Genomic DNA, 18,722 nt, shown 5'->3' on the forward strand with positions numbered 1-18,722 from the left:
TGCAATGCTCATTGCTCGTTTTAGAAAGTCCTATTCTTTAGCTAAATTAGGAGTAACGACCCTCCTATGACTAAATAACACAAAAGTGAACATCCTATTCTTACATAAAATTATGTAGATAGATACAACCAACTTGCGGACACCTTTTATGCTTTATGGTGTTGGTTGAAGTGTTAGCACACTGGTCACGTGTTACACTATTATCTACTGCTTATGCTGCTTATACTTCTACGGGCTCACTACCCATTCTTTAAAGAAGTTCATCGGGATGTAAGTTGAAGTGTCCTGTACCCCATGTTCACACGCAATACGGTCTCACCGAGGCTACGACCAAGCAACTTTAGCTTGTCGCTCGAACATTATTGATGCGCACCACTCTTTCTATTGCGTCTTGGGGCTATGCAATATTTGCATGCAGTTTTACTATTCATCTACGACCCACCATCATTGAATTTTGTTGTATTACAGCTCGTGACTGTGTACCAGGATTGATACGAAATTGCAATCCTTGAGCTCGGCAGGATTGAAACAGATCTCCAATCCTTGAGCTCGGCTAGAAGTTATTTCTAGGTGCCAAATCGCATTGCCACTGCGTACAATGATGGGTCATTTGAGATGAATAAGTTTAGGTTGGATATGAACCTCCACCTATAATCCGCATATGTAGGAACCTTGTCAGGCGATCTCATTCACCGCTAAATTACGGATTGTCACTTTGATGAGACAATATTCCCGCCTTTAGGGGGAGATAAAAACACAAGTGTTCAAGTGGAATGACGTGAATTGTCGTGGTTTGTCCCCACTAAGTCTCATCTTGATCCCAAATGCTTATAGTGTTAAAGTGATGAGATCACATGCTGCAAATATGTCTGCAAGGATTGATGTCCTACAAAAGGACATGGCGCGACCAAAAAGTGTTGGTCTTGACGTCATCACCATGGATGGTGATATGGTGACGCCATATAGTGGCAAAATTGATGTCACAAGGCCGTGTGGCTCCCTAAAAGGAGGGAGGCCCTTAGGTTCGATATTGTCTTGCACTAGAAAGAAAGCGAGCTTGGCACAACCTGATCCATTGATCAGTGATACTCAAATCCGTCTCATGAAGTCTGAATTGTAATTATCGTTGGGGGACGCCTCAGTGTCAAATCAAATCCATATAGAGATCTCTACAAGTATTACATTAATGTACATGAGGACGTGAGATAATAAGTCTACTATCGAACCACCCTTTGTTGATGGATATCAACTAAGTTGATTGGCCTAATGGAAAGATGCGATCCAGCATGAACAAAGAGATAGGTCCTTGGGCAGGTGATGCCGACACCGCAAGCTAAACCCTATCAACTATACCTTTGTTAGATAGCGTAGTGAGAACAAGAGCTTAGACTCACCTTATGGTGCAAGGTCTCTCACTAACACGCACTGGGATCAACTACGATGAGATATGCTCTCGTAATGGATGTCATTGAACTCCACTACTTTGTCAGTTTGGAAGTTTCTGAATAACTGAACATGCAGCCTATGAATGTGGTCATAATAACATCTCTACGGGATCAGAGATATACATGAAGATCTTAAACGGACTTCATTCATCCGAATCAAGTGGCTCCAAACCACAGGAGCATGCGTTTACTAAATGTATTGAAACGCACATAGACTCTACTTGATTTGGAAGGGATATGGTGAATTATGCCTTTGCGTGTTCATTCCGGATTTACATGGATTCTTGATGGATCAAGAGATGCCAATATGTATCAACATCCGAAGAAAAAGATCTTGGGAAGACATGGTCTCGATAAGGCACTCGATGACTGTATTGATAATGATTTTCCATCAATCGGCTTAGGCGCTCTATAACTAGTGTGGCCTACATATACTCCCATGATTAGTCAAGGTCTTTGCTCTAAAGAGAGATCCGTTGTTTTGTCTAAAGCAAGATGACAAATATGTGTTAAGAGATGGAGTTCCCATCTAAGTACAATAAGACGCATCAATGTACTCAACACAATATGAAAGACTTGACATCTCATTCGCTATGAAAAGTTGTAAAGCTAAGTGTAGCTATGCGCCCATGCAACGCCAATGTAATGGCAGTAACTCCTTTTTCAATACTTCATGGTATGAAAGGTTGAGGCTTATTCTATCCCTACATAAGAAAGACACATCAATAGCGAAATCAGAATCTGCCAAGTTTCGTAGGTCAAGTTCCACGGGACTTACAGGAAACCTCACTCACTGGAATATGGTAAAATTGGTACCATTGGAAAGGTCTATGTGTCTACTTTCCAGAGACACCAACCATTTGATCATACCTATCATATTGAGTGAGTTATGGCCGTTTTTGTAAAGTATGACGAATCTGTCCGAGAATCTGATTTTGGCAAAACAGTCAACTTCGACGGGACTTTGTGAACAGCTCCTGATGAACCAGAATGTGTGTAATATACGGTTGGAAAGCTAAATGAGTCTAGTTTCCAAAACCGTTTACGGTTCGTTCATATGTATTTCCTAGAGGAAGTTACGACTGTTCTAGTAATTGAAGGTCATGTTGCGCGGAAATCTGATTTCCTGCACGAACTTATGTTTTGAGTTCACAAGCGACCTTCTCCTCAAGATCTAAGTGTAAAAGATCATTTGAGGACAATACGGCATGATTTAGTTAATCATTGCCCAATGCCACATTTGAAGACATGTTAAATAGCATTGACATGCTAAGTTTTTGAAACTTCCGTGATTAGTAAGAATCAGGAAGAGCCCTATAATTGATGTAAAGATCAGGGGGAGGTGCGAACTTCAGGGGGAGTCTAGCACATACATACATGTCACTATCAAATGTGAAGGGTGCGTTGTACTCTTTTTCTCCTACGATCAAGGTTCAGTTTTTCTCCCACAGGGTTTTTGTAACTTGACGAGGTTTTTTGACGAGGTAACAGATCAGCACCATCGGCATATCAACGCGCGGCACAAGGGGGATGTTCTAGGATATTCTCTATGTGTGCCTTGGCCTTATGCCAATAGGATATGTAGTTAGACTAGATCTATGTATTCATATCCTTATCATATTGGTATTGTGTAATTCCCTATATAAAGGACTCCTATCAATGAATAAGATGATGACTCTCTTGCTATCTCTTTGTCTCTACACTTTATCCTTTATCACTCATTGCCTTTGCCTTTGCCTTTTTTACTTTGGCACTACAACAAGTAGGTTATATCTAGAGACTTTTTTATTATACATATCTGTATAGCATAAATTAAGCCGTAAGCCGTCCGATTGTCTTAAATTTTAAATTGTTAAATAATCGGACGGGTTACGACTTAATGTATGTCATACAAATGTGTATGACAGCCGAACCCTATATCTAGAAGTATCGTATTGCATACCAAGATAACCAACGTACTACGTAGCCGTACTGTAAATACGTACCCAAACGACTCGTGATCTAGTTGACACAAGTATGGTCTTGCTAAAAATCACCCACACCCGACCCACAATAAAGATAACATGGTTAATTATTGCACTCTTAACTTAGAAATTTAAAGTTAGATTCATCGTTCTCAACACTACTACTATTCCCAACGCCCATATTTTGCTCTATCATAGTTCATACCCAACGAATAACCTGATTTCATAGAAGTGCTCTAGTATTTTTTTCTTTCCGGAAATTAAAGGAAAAGAAATTAAACAAAAAAGCAAAATCTATAATAGGTCCCGGGGAAACGTCCACATGTATGCTGATAATTGGTCCATCTATAAAATACAACCCAGCTGCAGAGAATTCGAGAACAGCATCTGCTTCTAAAACCCTTCAAACTAATCTCACCGGACGGTGACTCACAGTGACAACTCGCCATGAGCCGCTACGACAGCCGCTCCGGCGACCCCACCTCCTACCGTGACCGCAGAAGGTAGATTCCGCAACCCCATCTCTCTACTTTGATTTCGTATTGCATCACCTTGCTTTAGGGTTTCTCTTTGAGTTTTGATTGGATTGGACCTAATATGAACATTCAATTCCAGCTTCACTCCCTTCAGAATTCAATCTTCTTATGCTTAATTTCACTCTTAACGACAATTGTATTTCAATTCAAGGCTGATAAGTATGATTTGAATGCGTTATATATGTGTATGGATTCTTGAAATTGACCTGTGATTGAAAATTTGTTTGTTTCTGAAATTTGTGGTGTTTTAGTGATTCCGGGTTTGGTGGGGCGGCCGGCTACGGTGGTTCGGCCCGGTCTTCATCCAGTAGGAAGGATTATGATGGGGCTGAGTCGCCGAAGAAGCTGGATTTGGATGGCTTGACGCCTTTTGAGAAGAATTTCTATGTTGAGTCACCTGAGGTGGAAGCCATGACTGAGAGGGAGGTTGAGGAGTACAGGAAACGGAGGGAAATCACTGTTGAAGGCCGTGATGTTCCTAAGCCCATCAAGAGCTTCCGTGACAGTGGCTTTCCTGGTATGTGTTGTTAGTTTTCGTTGGACTTTCAATGGTTCATTCAAATGCATACTCTAGTAAAGTTCCAAACCGTAGGTCTTACTCAGAAGTTTGTAATTTTTTTTTTTAATATAAAGCGGAACTTAGTGTATTTCTGTTGAGACTTGAGAGAAATTGTGCTATACATTCCAATTCTCAGTTGTTGCGGGCCAGCCATGTTACATCGTTATTTTCTTCTTAACATTATATTTCCTTAATGTGATGAAATATCGATTAGTTGGCTTCTGGATAGATTTTACTTTCTTTGGTTCGTTAGGATAGTTTTCTAAATGTAAGGAATTAGCTCTTAATAGAGTAACTTTAGATCATTGCCCAGTTTTGTTGGATGGAAGTAATTTTGAAGGGTTGTGGTCTGATTATACTTGATTATGTGTGATTTGCCCTTCCTTTGAAGAAAGCTTTATGAATTAGTGGGAGAGAAACATTGCCAAGAGTGGGAAGGCAACTTCATGAGAAAATTTAGGAGTTTGAGAGAAACAAACAGGTTAAATGAGCTTTCCGATGTTGGGAAGGAGAATAAGTAGGTGGGGGGCGTAAATAAAGAGTTAGATGCAGAAGAGATGGAAAGATAGGAGAGTGCTCATAGAGTTATAGCCGAATTTTAAGGGGAGATTGGAAGAGCTTTCAGAATGAATATCTTGGAGGTAGAGAACTAAATGAGTTTGGATAAAATAAGGGGACAGATAATTTTTTTTTACAGAGTTGTCAATGGACAAAGTAAAATGTAAACCATATTAAAACTAGAAAGCAGCAATAGCATTGTCATGAGAAGATGAGATTCTGACACTGAAGGAAATGATCAGTTTTAATGAAGATTTTTTAGTTGAGATTAATGAACTGAAATGGGATTTGAAAGGCCTCAGTTGGAATTACAATAATGAAGAAAAAAGTGAAGAAAGTGAAAGGCCTCAGCTCTCTGTAGTCCAACCACCTACTATTCGTCTGTTTCTGAATCCCCCAGTTGTCACGTTGGATTGTTAGATGATACTTTCTTACGGAAGGATAACCTCATTAAGTGGAGCTTAATTTCCAGAAGTCAGAAAGGAGGTTCAAAGTTCAGGATTATAGTGACAAGGATTACCTCATTGCTGGAAAGCGGCTTGGAGAATTTTCTCGGGAAAGAGAATCTTTGTGGCATGTAATATGGTTACCATGGAAATGACCATGATATAACCAAGTTATTGGATGATCGAGTAGAACCCTTGAAGGACATTTTTTCTGTGCTGAACCCATTTTCTAAGTGTTTTGAGCTTGCAGTGGCAATAAGGTAAGAGTGAGATTTAGGGAGGACAGTTGGATAAGAGAGCAACCTATTAAATCATTTTCCATATTATCAAATTTCTGTAACACCTTGATAAAACGTCTAGCAATTCCAAATGCTTACCCAGTCATTGAAAACTTTGGCCCGGTTGGTGGCTATGAAAGGGTGAACCCTGCAGGAGGCTTCACCATTGGAGGCCAAACTGCTACCTCTTTCTCCTCACTGAAGTAGTGCAAATTGAATGGAGAGACTGAATCATGTTGTTGTGCACAGTGACCTTATATCTTATCATAGGCAGAAACTATATAGAAGGGATGGGGTGTCTTGGGTTTCCCCAGCTTGGACTTCAATTTTATCTTGGTTTCATCAAGACCGCTCTGGTTTTGGAAAGGGAAGCAGGCCAACAATGCTCTGGGGCAGCAGGTTGTGTTAGTGGTTATTTGGGAGTGATATTTGGAAAGAAATGGAGCAATTTTTGAAGCCTATTTAGGTGCAGGGCTGCTTTGAAAGAGAGCAACATTTTGATCAGCTCTTTGGGTTTTAGTGTTTGATTCGTTGAATATTTCAGCTTGTCATGTATTGTGCTAGATTGGAAATCTCGAAGGGACTCCACTTTTGTTTCGGGTGTTTTGTGGGTTTCTTGGCTCCTGCTGGGTTCTTATTTATTTATTTATTATATTGTTGTAATCTGTGCTGCTTTTGCTTGAGTGTGCAGATCTTCTCCACTTATATTCTATCTTTCTTTTGTCTAATTAAATTGTCTCTTCTAAAAGAAAAATGCTTTTTTGAACATTGCTAAAGTTGTTGTATTAATCTCTAATTAAAGACATGGTTCTCTTGATCACAGAGTATGTCATGCAAGAAATCACAAAAGCTGGATTTGTTGAACCTACACCAATTCAAGCTCAAGGATGGCCAATGGCTTTGAAGGGTCGTGATCTTATTGGTATTGCTGAAACAGGATCAGGAAAGACACTGGCTTACCTGTTGCCTGCAATTGTCCATGTGAATGCCCAGCCAATTTTATGTGAGTATGCAATCTTTAAAATGATTAAATTCTGTGATAATTTCCGGAGCGTTTGATATATATTAGGCTATTGGTACTGCATTTGTAACTCTATATTGTCCATGCAGCTCCTGGAGATGGCCCAATAGTATTAGTTTTAGCTCCTACCCGTGAACTCGCTGTTCAAATTCAACAAGAGTCAACTAAATTTGGTGCATCTTCCAAAATTAAAAGCACATGCATCTATGGTGGAGTTCCAAAGGGACCTCAAGTTCGTGATCTGCAGAAAGGTAGGTGGTGGTGGTGAACTATGTTGCCTTGTCACTATCATTGGCTACTCTTAACAATGAATTTCATGTATTGGATATTATATGATAAAAATTCTTTTATCGGCATTGATATGGGTAAGATGAAGTTATTGTTGTGGTTGGTAAATTGAGTGGGATATCTTGTGATAGTAATTGCTTAGTCTTCTTGTTGATGTCACTAATATTTTGGCTCAGGAGTTGAGATTGTGATTGCTACACCGGGAAGGCTGATTGATATGTTAGAGTCACATACTACAAACTTGCGGAGGGTCACATATCTTGTGTTGGATGAGGCTGACCGGATGCTAGATATGGGGTTTGAGCCTCAGATACGAAAGATTGTTTCTCAGGTTTGAGATTTTACTCTTATTTAAGTGTGACTACAATGTTTTGTTTTTATCTTGTGAAGATAGTTTCAGTTAGTCTCCCTTTTGAAGTCTTTTGTTTTGCCTTTTGTTTTGGTTGTCTTTATAACTTGCTGTAGAAATTTGGTATGCTGAAAAGCTGGAGACATTAGTGTGTGAGCCTTTTGAAGATAAGATAAATTCTTTAGAACTATTAAAGTGAAGCCTTCCTTATCGTGATTACTTAGAGCACGGATTTTAAACTTTTGTATCCAGAAGTCTAGGCTTGTAATTTGAGCTTATTAGGTTAAATTTGATATTCAATTCAAGATGAAATCCTAATCAAGTCTTGTAAGGCCATGAATTAATGATGGTGATGATTAATGTCATTATCTTAAACTCTTAATTATACTACCTTTGATAGGTATTGTTACCGTAACCGAAGTTGAGAACTTCAGTATTTTGTTCCTCCAATTTTCATGAGCATCGGATCAACTATAACCAAGTATATACTTTAATCTAGGAAGCGGCTTCATCTAAAAGGTTGGGTTCATATTTACCTGTCAGCATTTTTTTTTTCTTGAAGTGAAACAGCTGTTTTTGGAAACAAAAAGCATTGTACAAGCTTTACATAGCTAAAGAGAGGGGAGCTAGGGATAGAAGCGTAGGAGGCGATTTGTTAAAGCTAACTCAAAGCTTAGGGCTTTGGGGCTTATATTACAACTGCTTGCCAGTTGATAATAATGCAAATCCCTAAAAACCTTAGAAGTAGAAGCCCATAACGATGCCAAAAACTCAACTCTCTCCCACATGTATTCCCTCTCCGCCACACCATAGGTTTCAAATAATTTTTTGTTTCTTTCCATCCACACCAGCCAAACTATAGCTAGCACCCCACAACCCAAAAGGATTATGGCCTTTTCCCCTTTACCTGTCAACATTTAGATTCTTAATTTTTCATTCTGCTTCCACATAAGCCAATATACCAATTGTTGATAAGAGAATTGCATATGAACTACTTAGGTTCTGGATTGCCACTTGCACTTTGCTTAAGAAAAAATGACTCTTATACTGCCCAGTGTTAAGTGATATAATTATTACCTACTGAAGAAGCTAGGTAGGCTGAAATATCTAGATATGAAGCATAGTGTGTAGGCAACACATGTAGCCAGTCATTGTAGATCGGTTAGGACAAGGGGTGTAAGTTGCATCCTTTATTTTTTATGAAAGTCAGTGACAATGAATTTGTTGCATGTGTGTCGGTCTGAAGTTTATGTTCAGTTAAAGTTGTCATTGTTGTCTAATATTTTCTTTGATACAGATTCGCCCAGACCGTCAAACATTATACTGGAGTGCTACCTGGCCAAAGGAGGTTGAACAACTGGCGAGCAAGTTCCTTTACAATGCATACAAAGTACACTATCTTACTGTTACTATCAAGTGCTCTTGATCTATTAGGATACTCGTAAAACTTTTACATCATTTCGTTGGGTTTCAGTTATATTTTTGGCTGAAATTGTAGGGGCTAAATGCCCAGTCTCTCTATTTTATTATTGCAATTGTTCTGTTGGGTTTTTACGTTTTGGATGTTGAACAGGTAATTATAGGTTCTCCAGATCTGAAAGCCAACCATTCAATTCGCCAAATTGTTGACATCATGACTGAAAATCAGAAATATAACAAGTATGGCATGTTCATTGGTTTTATACTTTCAAGTGGTCAGTCTTTCTACCATGTGATTTATGTTACCTCTGTTATTCATTTCACTTTTTCAGATTGGTAAAGTTGCTGGAAGATATAATGGATGGCAGCAGAATACTGATATTCATGGATACTAAGAAAGGTTGCGATCAGATCACCCGGCAGCTTCGCATGGATGGTTGGCCCGCCCTCTCCATTCATGGAGACAAAAGTCAAGCAGAAAGGGATTGGGTCCTCTCTGAGTTTAAAGCTGGCAAAAGCCCCATAATGACTGCAACAGATGTTGCTGCTCGTGGTCTAGGTATGGGAAGGATTTCTTTTTAGCTTGTGAGAACAATTTCCAGGAATTCTTATTTAGCTATGCTCTAACAGTTGAACACAAATTTAGCATCTTCAATCTCTTCTTACAGTTGAAGGCTTCATTAGTTTGCCAAATTTACTCTCTCTGTCTCTCTGTCTCTCTCTCTCTTTTTCAAAATCACATTTCTTGTTATTAACTTGGGAAAATGAAGGCCATACTCAGTAAAAAGCATTTTGCACTTTGCAGTGTCATTTGTGTCAGCAATGGCACCATGGGTGATATTTCATTTTGCAGTTGCTATATTGTATCTTTTCTGGTCATACTAAACTCTCTGTTCGCACTGGTTTGCTATTTTTTATTTATCTGTTATTCTTTTGTTACTTGAATTTTGAGAAAAGAAATTCCTTTTTCAATTTTTTCCCTACTTCCTCACTATAATATTATGAGATGGTGAGACCCAAGAAGAAGAATATTATATTTTCTGAGCTATGAAGGTTATCCACTACATATTTGAAGCATCTTTAAGAAAATTTCAGACTGTATTGGGTCTGTTGCTGTCCCATTGATCAGTTCTATGAGGAAATTTATCAATATCAATGTACTGTAACCATAGTTTTTATTGTTCTTTTTCGAAAAACAATTACCTTGTAAATTTGGCTTGATATGGCTGAGTTTTGCTCATGGGGGAAGTGCCTGCCCTCCAAGGTTGGTAATCATCTGTGCTCAGAATTTGAGTAAATAATTGTTTCCCTTTGAGTCAGGTAAGGTTTGGCGGGCATCGGATTTGCCTTTGGCTTTGGTAGGAAAAACTGCTAACTTTGGGGTTCATAGGTGTGTTGATCTAGCAAAATTTCTTGAATGTATTTAACCTATATGTCTACAGCTTTGTTTTTAATATCTTGGAGTCATGTTTGATTTGGTTGCAGATGTGAAGGACGTGAAATATGTAATTAATTATGATTTTCCGGGATCCCTTGAGGATTATGTTCATCGCATTGGCCGAACCGGAAGAGCTGGGGCAAAAGGAACAGCGCACACATTCTTTACAGCTGCTAATGCTAGATTTGCAAAGGAACTGATTGGCTTACTCGAAGAAGCCGGACAGAAGGTGAGTCCTGATTTGGCAGCAATGGGGCGTGGTGCTCCTCCTCCCCCTTCAGGTCAGTAGGTCTCGACACTAGATAAAATTATTGTTGACAATTTCTTTTGATAAACCATCTGTATAGTTTTTCAATGAATCAACTTCCTCTGTCTTGATTAATCAACTTTCAATAACCATTTATGTGCGACTTGTAATTGGTCAGGTCATGGGGGTTTTCGAGATCGCAGTAGGGGTTATGGTGGCGGTCGTGCTTGGAGTTGATTAATGATTGTGGTTAAAGAGCAGGCATCTGTTTAGAGTGAAATCCAGTAACCATATCCTCCCACATGCCAATCGCATTGTATTATGTTCAGAAGACAGGGAACCTTGTATGGGTGCTGACTCGAATGTAGACGTACAAATATCGTTATTTTTTCTTTTCAAAGAAATTTGTGCAGTGGATTTTACCCTTTTCTAATTGTTTAATTACTTATTTGCGTGGTCGAGAATAGAGTAAAAAGTCAGATACAAAGGAGCGTTTGCTATGATGATATAAGCCTCATCCACTCTTGGATCTTCATGGAGTAAAAGCACAACTAACGTTCCTTTCTCTAATGACTACCTCAAACCGGAATTTTCAGAACTCAGAGAATTCAGGGCTGCTGACCTTTTGACATTGTGGGTGCCATAGGAGGAGCAGCGAACTATACGAGGTGGTTCAGGCGCTCCGCCCCGAGAGGCACATTGTTGTGTTAATAGCTGAGCTGACTATATGCCTCGTGGGAGAGGCGAGTCCCAACCTCTCCCTCTCCAAAACCCCCATCTTCCTCCGAACCTTCGCCACCATGGCCGCCGCGGCCGAGTTCGTCAGGGGCACCGTCCACCCAAACGGCGTCGCTTTGATCACCCTCGATCGCCCAAAGCTCTCAACGCCATGAACATAGGCCAATTCAGCTCGATCTGCTAATTAAGTACGTACAATGATTGAGGGAGCACCGAACGAGAGCTTTAATCGAGAATCAATCAAAGCTTGAATGAAAGTATGAAACAAACAACAAATCTGGGTTTGGCTGAAGCCCAAAGTTAAATTTCCTTGAAGTCTGATTCTGTTATCAACGACTCACCCCAAAGCACATACACGTTCATTCTAGAGGAAATTACCAAAGTTAACAATTACATTATGTAGCTTGCAATACGTTTCTCAAATTATTAAAAATAAACGTTTAACAACCGATCGATCGATATTAAGAGCAAAAACTAGAGCAATTAGCAGTACAAATCATAATTGTCGCATGGCAACTAATGTTTAACATTAAGTGCATGGCACTCGATCGTAAGGGCACTGAAATTTTAAAGGACTGGTATATAATTAATGACCCTCAATGTAAGCTCCCAAATCTTCTACAATCTTGCTGCACTCCTCTGGATTTTGATCATACAAACCGATAAGGAGGGGTGTCCACAATCTGAAAATAGTAATTCCAGAATTGGATGCCTGCATATTCCACACACACATAATATTTCTCAGGTAGAATATTAGAAATTAAGGACATATACATGATACAGTCAATCAACAAAAATAATAATAAGAATGAATTAATAACCAAAAGCTAAAGCTCTCACCTCATCTATCTTTGCTTTGATTACAGAATTACCAACATGCTGGACATCCATATATGTTACTCCCGCAAATACTAGTCCATTCGCAAGGGCTCCGGGGTGATCAAATTCCTCAATAATTGAATCAAACTCATTCGTCTGAACCTAAAAACAACCAACCGTACTAAATAAGCATACATATATCATGTCATTTGCAGTCATACAAAAGAAAAAGAAAAAAAGAAAGACTAATTTAAAATGCGTGAGAGAGGAGAGGGTACTATACTGTTGGAAAATGATCGCTTTGCGCCCAAGCAAATCCGCCTGGTCCAACCACCGCACCAGCAGCCAGCTTGCTGCCTGCACCCATGAGATGCTCTTCCACGTAAGTCTTACACATACGAGGACTAGGAACAACAACTGCCATTGCTGGTTGATCTCAGAAGGAAAAATATTTTTAGCTATAGTTTGGACAATTTTTAATGGTGTTCACTGCTAGCATTTGCCTGTAGAGTGGTATATATGTGATGATGTGAATGAAAAAAATAGGAGGTATGTGAGGGAAAAAAGAAGAAGAGAGGTGCATGAGTCAAAGTTTAACAATGAATCCATGCACAGTTCATGATAGTGCATGCAGTAGTGCATGATATAGTACATTTTATGTGATTGGGCCTCCTGAGGTGTATCAACCAAATAAAAAGCAGAACTTGGGTTACTGTGAGCAGAGGTGTTCCTCCTAGTCATGCAAGGACATCATGAAACTAGAGTTATTGTTCAAGGATTCCATAATATGAACAACCAAAACTCGAAAGATTTTTCCTTTGCGCAAATCGACCAACCAGGATGGCAATGCAAGTTAATTTGCTCGCTCGCAGGAACTAGGATATCGCATGAGATTGATTTGTTAGCAAAGCGGCAGTGTATAGACTATCATAGTAGTATACATACAGTATATACTCATTGTACATACCATTCTCTTTACCAATTTGATGATGGTTATCCTGCTGTCACACTCACATAACAGAACATACAGAAGAAAACTCCTAGGCGTATTAGGATTCATAATGCGACTAGGAACAAGAAAGAACTAGTAATGCATGCGACTAGGAGTTGTTGTGTGTGCCCCTCCTCTCAGTACTTTACTTATAATCAAAGGGACAACATGAAGAGCTCATATCCTGCAATACTTTATTAGGGGACGCTCTGAAGTTTTTATGGGATGATTTTGCCAACAAACTGTGTTGGATGATCAGACTTTAATTCCTCTACGGACGTACGTATATATTTCTTCTATATGTCATAAGCTACTTGTCCTTATCTTGAGGTTGATTTTCCTTCACATTCATGAATTCGAAGCATCAGTTGGTGAGCTGTGAACTAACAACTTTGAGGTAATGAGTTCAGATCTCTGTGAGTTATTAATAAATTTATATAAAAAAATGAATTTGAAACATCAAACATCTTAGAAAAGATCCTATTTTGTTTGGGCAAACTCAGTTTAGTAATTTCTCAACAAAAATTAATAAATTAGATGGTCCGGTGATTCCTTTAACACACAAGAATGCAGAGGACCCAACATGAATTATTGGGGAATCACGATGTATGATGTTCTAGGAGCCCCATTTTCTAGGGGTGGGCATAAAAAATTGTAATTTCGAACCCGTCCCGGGCCCGTCTCGAAATTTGTCAGGACGGGACGAGATTTAAATCTCAAAACGTTAGGCCCGTTCCGTTTATATATAATGGGACAGGACATGAGACGGATAATTCAAGTCCCGTTTAGGCCCGGCCTATCCCGTCCCGTCCCGATTATTTTAATGATTGATTTTTTATTGATTAAGATGTGATTTGAGCATTTCATTTAAGTGTTTTGATTTTAGCTCTTTATTTCTTTAAGTTACTAGGTTGTCACCAATTCAATAATAGTGATGTTTAATACTTTAATTTGTTGATTGTTGTAGACTCTCTTCTTGCACCCTAGTAGTGATGAAAAGCTTCGAGAAAGTAAGTATAAACTCTCTTATTACACCGTGTTGTACTTGTAAATATGTTACAAATATTTGTTAATACATAATAGAGTAAATAACGCTATAAAACTATGGAACTTTTTCTTTTGCTTACAAGTTTATTTTCAACTTTTTATATCGGGGTTGGGCCCGTCTCGTCCTGTCCCAACCGGGATAGGGCTTGGGTGGGATAAAATCTAAAAAACGTAAAACCCGTCCCGTCCTGTCCCGATTTCAATGTCTGGAACGGGCCGTGGGATTAGCTCTATCCCGTCTCATCCTGTCCCATGCCAGCCCTACCTGTGCTACAATAGTACAACTACCTGACTGAAGGACGCATCATCATGATGGAGTTATTTTGAGACACATATATGGAACTACTTCCTAGTGCAGTTTCCTCGCTGTTGAAGTTTGTCAGATCAAGCTGTGATGCCAAACACTCTTTTAGTTCCATCACAACGGTGCTCATGACTGGCCTCTTACTGGGCTCTGCAGATACACATGCCATTGCTGTTTCAACAGCTTTCCAGGCCGAGTTGACATTGAAGTTTCTCTCCAACATTGGATCGATGATGCTGTAAATGTCTCCTCGAGGAAGCATGAGTTCAACCCATCTAGTAATGTGAGTTCTCTCACCATTTGTTCTTGTGTAAACAGGTCGCCCAGTGATAATCTCAAGCAGCACAATCCCAAAGCTATAAACATCACTCTTCTCATTCAGCCTGTTTGATTGATGGTACCTTCAAGCCAACCATACATCTCAAGTTTAGTCATCCTGTTTGATACTAATTAGCTAGAAGAGTGAAAAAGTGGAACATCAAGAGAAAAAGAAAACTGAAGAGATCGAAACTATATATCTTACTCAGGGGCAAGGTAGCCAGGAGTACCAGCAACACCAGTAACTATATGAGTCCCATCGCGATCGCCTGGAGCGAAGTTTCTTGATAGGCCAAAATCAGAGAGTTTGGCTTGGAACTTTTCACTGAGTAAGATGTTTGTTGATTTCACATCTCTATGAATCATAGGTGGTTTACAACCGTAGTGTAGATACTCCAATCCTGCAATTCAGAATTATGATCTTCAATTCTCACAAGTTAAAAAGAAAGAATTGAAAAAAGAAAAGAAAAAAAAGATCAATGATACTAGGCTAGTATCATTGATCCGTTTTTAGTATTAGTTAGCAAAAGAATTATGTAAATCAGTCAGTTGCAGACCTTGTGCAGCTTCTGTTGCTATTTGAAGTCTTCCTTCCCAAGTCAAGACATCTGAAGTTTTATCTACATTCATTCAAATATATATAAAATTAACGTGGCACGTACGGTTAGTTATTTGTCATAGAAGGCAAACTTCAAGCATATTGTGATGCAAGAATATTTAAGCAGCTAGAAGACTAAAATATCAATTGCAGCCAAACCTGAGAGATATGCTTGTAAGTTTCCGTTGGCCATGTACTCATACACAAGCCCTTTGTTGAGTTCGTCATCACAATATCCAACGAGGCTAGTCAAGTTTGTATGATGAACTCGCATAAGAAGATGAACCTGTAATTAAGAGCTCAGACATACATTTTCCCAATTTCACATCTATCTATTCATCACATACTTCATCAAAATATTAATTTTCCAAAGTAGGCTTCAATCTAGAAATTTTGGAGAAGTGTATATATGTGTATCGCATGAGTATGAGGCTAGTTCGTGTTTCAGAAACTTGCCTCTGCATGAAATTGTTGAAGTCCTTGACTTGATGTTTGTGAAAGCAGCTTGACAGCTACTTGAGTTTTGTCATCAATATAGCCATGATAAACAGTTCCGAATCCACCCTTGCCAAGAACCCTTTGTCGGTTGTTTGTGATTTTGAGGATCTCTGAGTATGTAAACTTTCGGTTTTTTTGCTCGAGTTCCACTGATCCAGGGTTGGGTTTTGGATTCATTGCAACTATTAAGATCATCATAATTGCAATTTCAATCAATGGGCATGTTATATATATTTGGAATAACTAATAAGACCCTCAACCTTCACTAAAACCTTATCACTTATATAAGCTTACCATTTTTCCTTTTCCTTTTACAGAAACACAAGAAAACTGCTCCAGCTAATATGAGGGCTGAAATTCCGGCAATGGCTCCAATTATTGGAATAATGATTTTGTTTTTGTTCTTCTTCGTCTTGCAAGGTTCACTTCCGGCTAGATTTGGGTTGTCACACAAACTGACATCAAAATGATTGATAGTACGTAACAGATTCAATATATTAGACTTAGCAGTTCAAATTCTTCAATTATATTAGATTCATAATTAATTTTCCAATAATATATACGTATTTGTACGAGAATGATCATGCATCTAACAAACAAATATACATAAAAGAAAAGTGATAAACATGATGATATATGTATCTGCAGCTGCAAGCATTAATCACTCGAAGCTGTAAAACGTAAACCGGCAAGAAAACACACCTTATTGTTAAAAGGTCATTGTTTATTTTTTCAGTGAGTCCTAGGGGAAGTGAGCCTGTGAACTTGTTATTCTCCAGGTTCCTACAAAGGTAATTAAATCAAGCACTATATATAAATTTATACCATGCATGCTTGCAAGCGAAGGATTAATATTTATTTGCAACTTAATTACGTCTATTAATTCTGATTTGTAACTTACAGGATATTTAAATCGCGCAATTGAGACAAAAAGTCTGGAATTGGTCCTGTCAAGTTGTTGTTTGATAAATCCCTGAAATGATTTCATCTGTTAGCCGCGTTGAGAAAACAGAATTTAAAATTTTAACCTTATGGTATTTATATTGTCATATATGTTGGTAAAGATACAAAAACACGCACGCGCGCACAACACTTACAATGTTTTTATCATTGCGAGATTTGATATTGAAGGAGAAATCTCTCCTGTTAATCCACTCGAAGATAAGTCCCTGCAGATTGCATGCATGTTCGGTTACTTATTTGATCACTATATCTTGTGAACTTGAATCTTTTGTAATCGAACAGAGATATATACTTACAAGGAAATGATTCTTGGGGAGTCACTTTGGAGATAGTTACATTTTATGCCTTCCCACGAGTAGTTTAGTGGGAGACATGGATCTCCTTGCCAATTCTTTGTAATTTCATAAGCTGACTTGATGTTTATGATTGCTTCAACTGATATATTTTGCAGTAAACAAAAGAAGTGTCACTAAATTGAATTCCATATACATATATGAGAACTAATTTTACTATGTACTATAAAGTCAGGTCAGGATATAGTGCTAAAAATGTAATTAATTAATAGGTAATTAATCCATTATCTTAATTAATAGGCAATATACTCGGGAGCTAGAATTACTCACCATCGTCTTGGTTTGTTTCTAGTTCTAGGAATTCTTTGAGTGTGTAAATCTCAAGTCCATTGATACTGGGTGGAAGGGTAGAGTTCTCAGCCTTGATGATTGAGAAGTTCTGACTTCCTCTTTGAGGTTTGGTGCTGTAAATAGTCGTCGTGTACAAGTAACTAGCGGCGAATGACTCCATATAGGGCTTTCCGTTGTTAGTAATGTACTGCCATCTAGACTCGTTGGCTTGGACTTCAATTTCTGCAAAGTGCATGTAAACGTAATATTTTGTATCATTTGCATCAACAGGAGGATCCCACCGTAACATCAAGGGATCAGTTGCATTTTTTGCTGTGGCCGCTGTGCTCATGACAACCGATGCTGGTTCGTAGAGATTGTGGCCGTCAAAGTCGACGGTGGATGAAGTATTCAGTGTAAACCACACATTGTCAACATCCTCATAGGGATCCCAAAAGCGATCGTGAATGTCCTTCGGATACCTAGAAACAATAGAGATGAACATATAATGGGTTCATTAGCTTAACCTATCCAAGAATTTATGCATAGCAAGCTGAACATATTCGTATTCGGACTCACCTATAAGATTTTAGATCAGGTCCTGTTTGTCCAATGTCAAGCCTCCAGTTGAGTGCCAAGGACCCAGTTTGTGTTGGATAAGATGTAACGGTCAACGGCCTTAATTCTATTGCTGATATAAACGGAACTCCGGAGCCATTATTCACCAGACAAACATGAATATAATTTTGGGGAGCGACATGGATGAGCTCCTTGTTTATGACATAGGATTCGTTCCGCACCTTCACTGAATCCCACAAGTTTGTTCCCAGATAAAGGAGGAATGTTGGTAACTTACCTTTGCCATCATAGTTCCCATACACGAAGCTTACTCTGATCAAATATTTGTCCCCAGTTGTAACATTGATCTTGTAGCAGTTCCTAATTCCTTCAGGAAAGCTCCTAACACCCCAGTATCGCTGTTGGTAAAAATCTTTTACATAACGCAGAACGAGCTTACTTTCCCCTGTGTCTACGAAGCCTGTGTCAGAAATGTAGTTGATTCCTGTTGTCTGTTCAGTGTAGCTGGAATTTTCTGTTCGGCCGCAATCTATGCTGATGAAGCCTGATCATACGAGAGAGAGAGAGAGAGAGAGAGAGAGAGAGAGAGAGAGAGAGAGAGAGAGAGAGAGAGAGAGAGAGAGAGAGAGAGAGAGAGTAGTAGTAGTAAGTAGTAAGTAAGTAAGTAAGTAAGTAAGTAAGTAAGTAAGTAAGTAA

The 18,722-nt window shown here is 38.9% G+C and overlaps 3 protein-coding genes across 3 annotated transcripts in view; 1 reads left to right on the top strand and 2 right to left on the bottom strand.

Annotated features, from left to right (window-relative positions):
- The first annotated feature begins 3,789 nt into the window (after positions 1 to 3,789).
- LOC101297138 (DEAD-box ATP-dependent RNA helicase 20-like) lies at positions 3,790 to 10,975 on the top strand. Its single transcript, XM_004297553.1, has 10 exons — positions 3,790 to 3,912; positions 4,197 to 4,462; positions 6,610 to 6,789; positions 6,897 to 7,058; positions 7,272 to 7,426; positions 8,742 to 8,834; positions 9,018 to 9,103; positions 9,196 to 9,422; positions 10,349 to 10,582; positions 10,727 to 10,975. The coding sequence occupies exons 1-10, from the start codon at positions 3,857 to 3,859 to the stop codon at positions 10,783 to 10,785; spliced, it is 1,518 nt and encodes a 505-aa protein (XP_004297601.1). The 5' UTR covers positions 3,790 to 3,856; the 3' UTR covers positions 10,786 to 10,975.
- Positions 10,976 to 11,872: 897 nt separating this feature from the next.
- On the bottom strand, positions 11,873 to 12,529 carry LOC101296201 (profilin-3-like). Its single transcript, XM_004298506.1, has 3 exons — positions 12,389 to 12,529; positions 12,127 to 12,267; positions 11,873 to 11,998 (listed from the first exon to the last, which is right to left on the bottom strand). The coding sequence occupies exons 1-3, from the start codon at positions 12,527 to 12,529 to the stop codon at positions 11,873 to 11,875; spliced, it is 408 nt and encodes a 135-aa protein (XP_004298554.1).
- Positions 12,530 to 14,427: 1,898 nt separating this feature from the next.
- LOC101296484 (putative leucine-rich repeat receptor-like protein kinase At2g19210-like) overlaps positions 14,428 to 18,722 on the bottom strand; it is a 4,489-nt gene continuing 194 nt past the window's right edge. Inside the window, exons 2-13 of the mRNA XM_004298507.1 lie at positions 18,027 to 18,570; positions 17,448 to 17,929; positions 17,121 to 17,259; positions 16,959 to 17,030; positions 16,763 to 16,834; positions 16,564 to 16,644; positions 16,156 to 16,316; positions 15,820 to 16,043; positions 15,523 to 15,649; positions 15,323 to 15,385; positions 14,971 to 15,166; positions 14,428 to 14,848 (exon numbers count right to left, since the gene is read on the bottom strand). Of these exons, the coding sequence (XP_004298555.1) occupies positions 14,428 to 14,848; positions 14,971 to 15,166; positions 15,323 to 15,385; positions 15,523 to 15,649; positions 15,820 to 16,043; positions 16,156 to 16,316; positions 16,564 to 16,644; positions 16,763 to 16,834; positions 16,959 to 17,030; positions 17,121 to 17,259; positions 17,448 to 17,929; positions 18,027 to 18,570 (2,582 nt within the window). The remainder of the gene's footprint in view (positions 14,849 to 14,970; positions 15,167 to 15,322; positions 15,386 to 15,522; positions 15,650 to 15,819; positions 16,044 to 16,155; positions 16,317 to 16,563; positions 16,645 to 16,762; positions 16,835 to 16,958; positions 17,031 to 17,120; positions 17,260 to 17,447; positions 17,930 to 18,026; positions 18,571 to 18,722) is intronic.

This window comes from Fragaria vesca, linkage group LG4, assembly GCF_000184155.1.
Source record: "Fragaria vesca subsp. vesca linkage group LG4, FraVesHawaii_1.0, whole genome shotgun sequence".
Taxonomy (NCBI): Eukaryota; Viridiplantae; Streptophyta; class Magnoliopsida; order Rosales; family Rosaceae; genus Fragaria; species Fragaria vesca.

Coding starts and splice junctions, on each gene's coding strand:
- LOC101297138 (XM_004297553.1), top strand. CDS start 3,857: ATGAGCCGCTACGACAGCCGCTCCGGCGACCCCACCTCCTACCGTGAC. Junction 3,913..4,196: donor TCCTACCGTGACCGCAGAAG/GTAGATTCCGCA, acceptor GTGGTGTTTTAG/TGATTCCGGGTTTGGTGGGG. Junction 9,423..10,348: donor TGTTGCTGCTCGTGGTCTAG/GTATGGGAAGGA, acceptor ATTTGGTTGCAG/ATGTGAAGGACGTGAAATAT.
- LOC101296201 (XM_004298506.1), bottom strand. CDS start 12,529: ATGGCAGTTGTTGTTCCTAGTCCTCGTATGTGTAAGACTTACGTGGAA. Junction 12,268..12,388: donor AAAGCGATCATTTTCCAACA/GTATAGTACCCT, acceptor GGTTGTTTTTAG/GTTCAGACGAATGAGTTTGA. Junction 11,999..12,126: donor TCAAAGCAAAGATAGATGAG/GTGAGAGCTTTA, acceptor TGGAATATGCAG/GCATCCAATTCTGGAATTAC.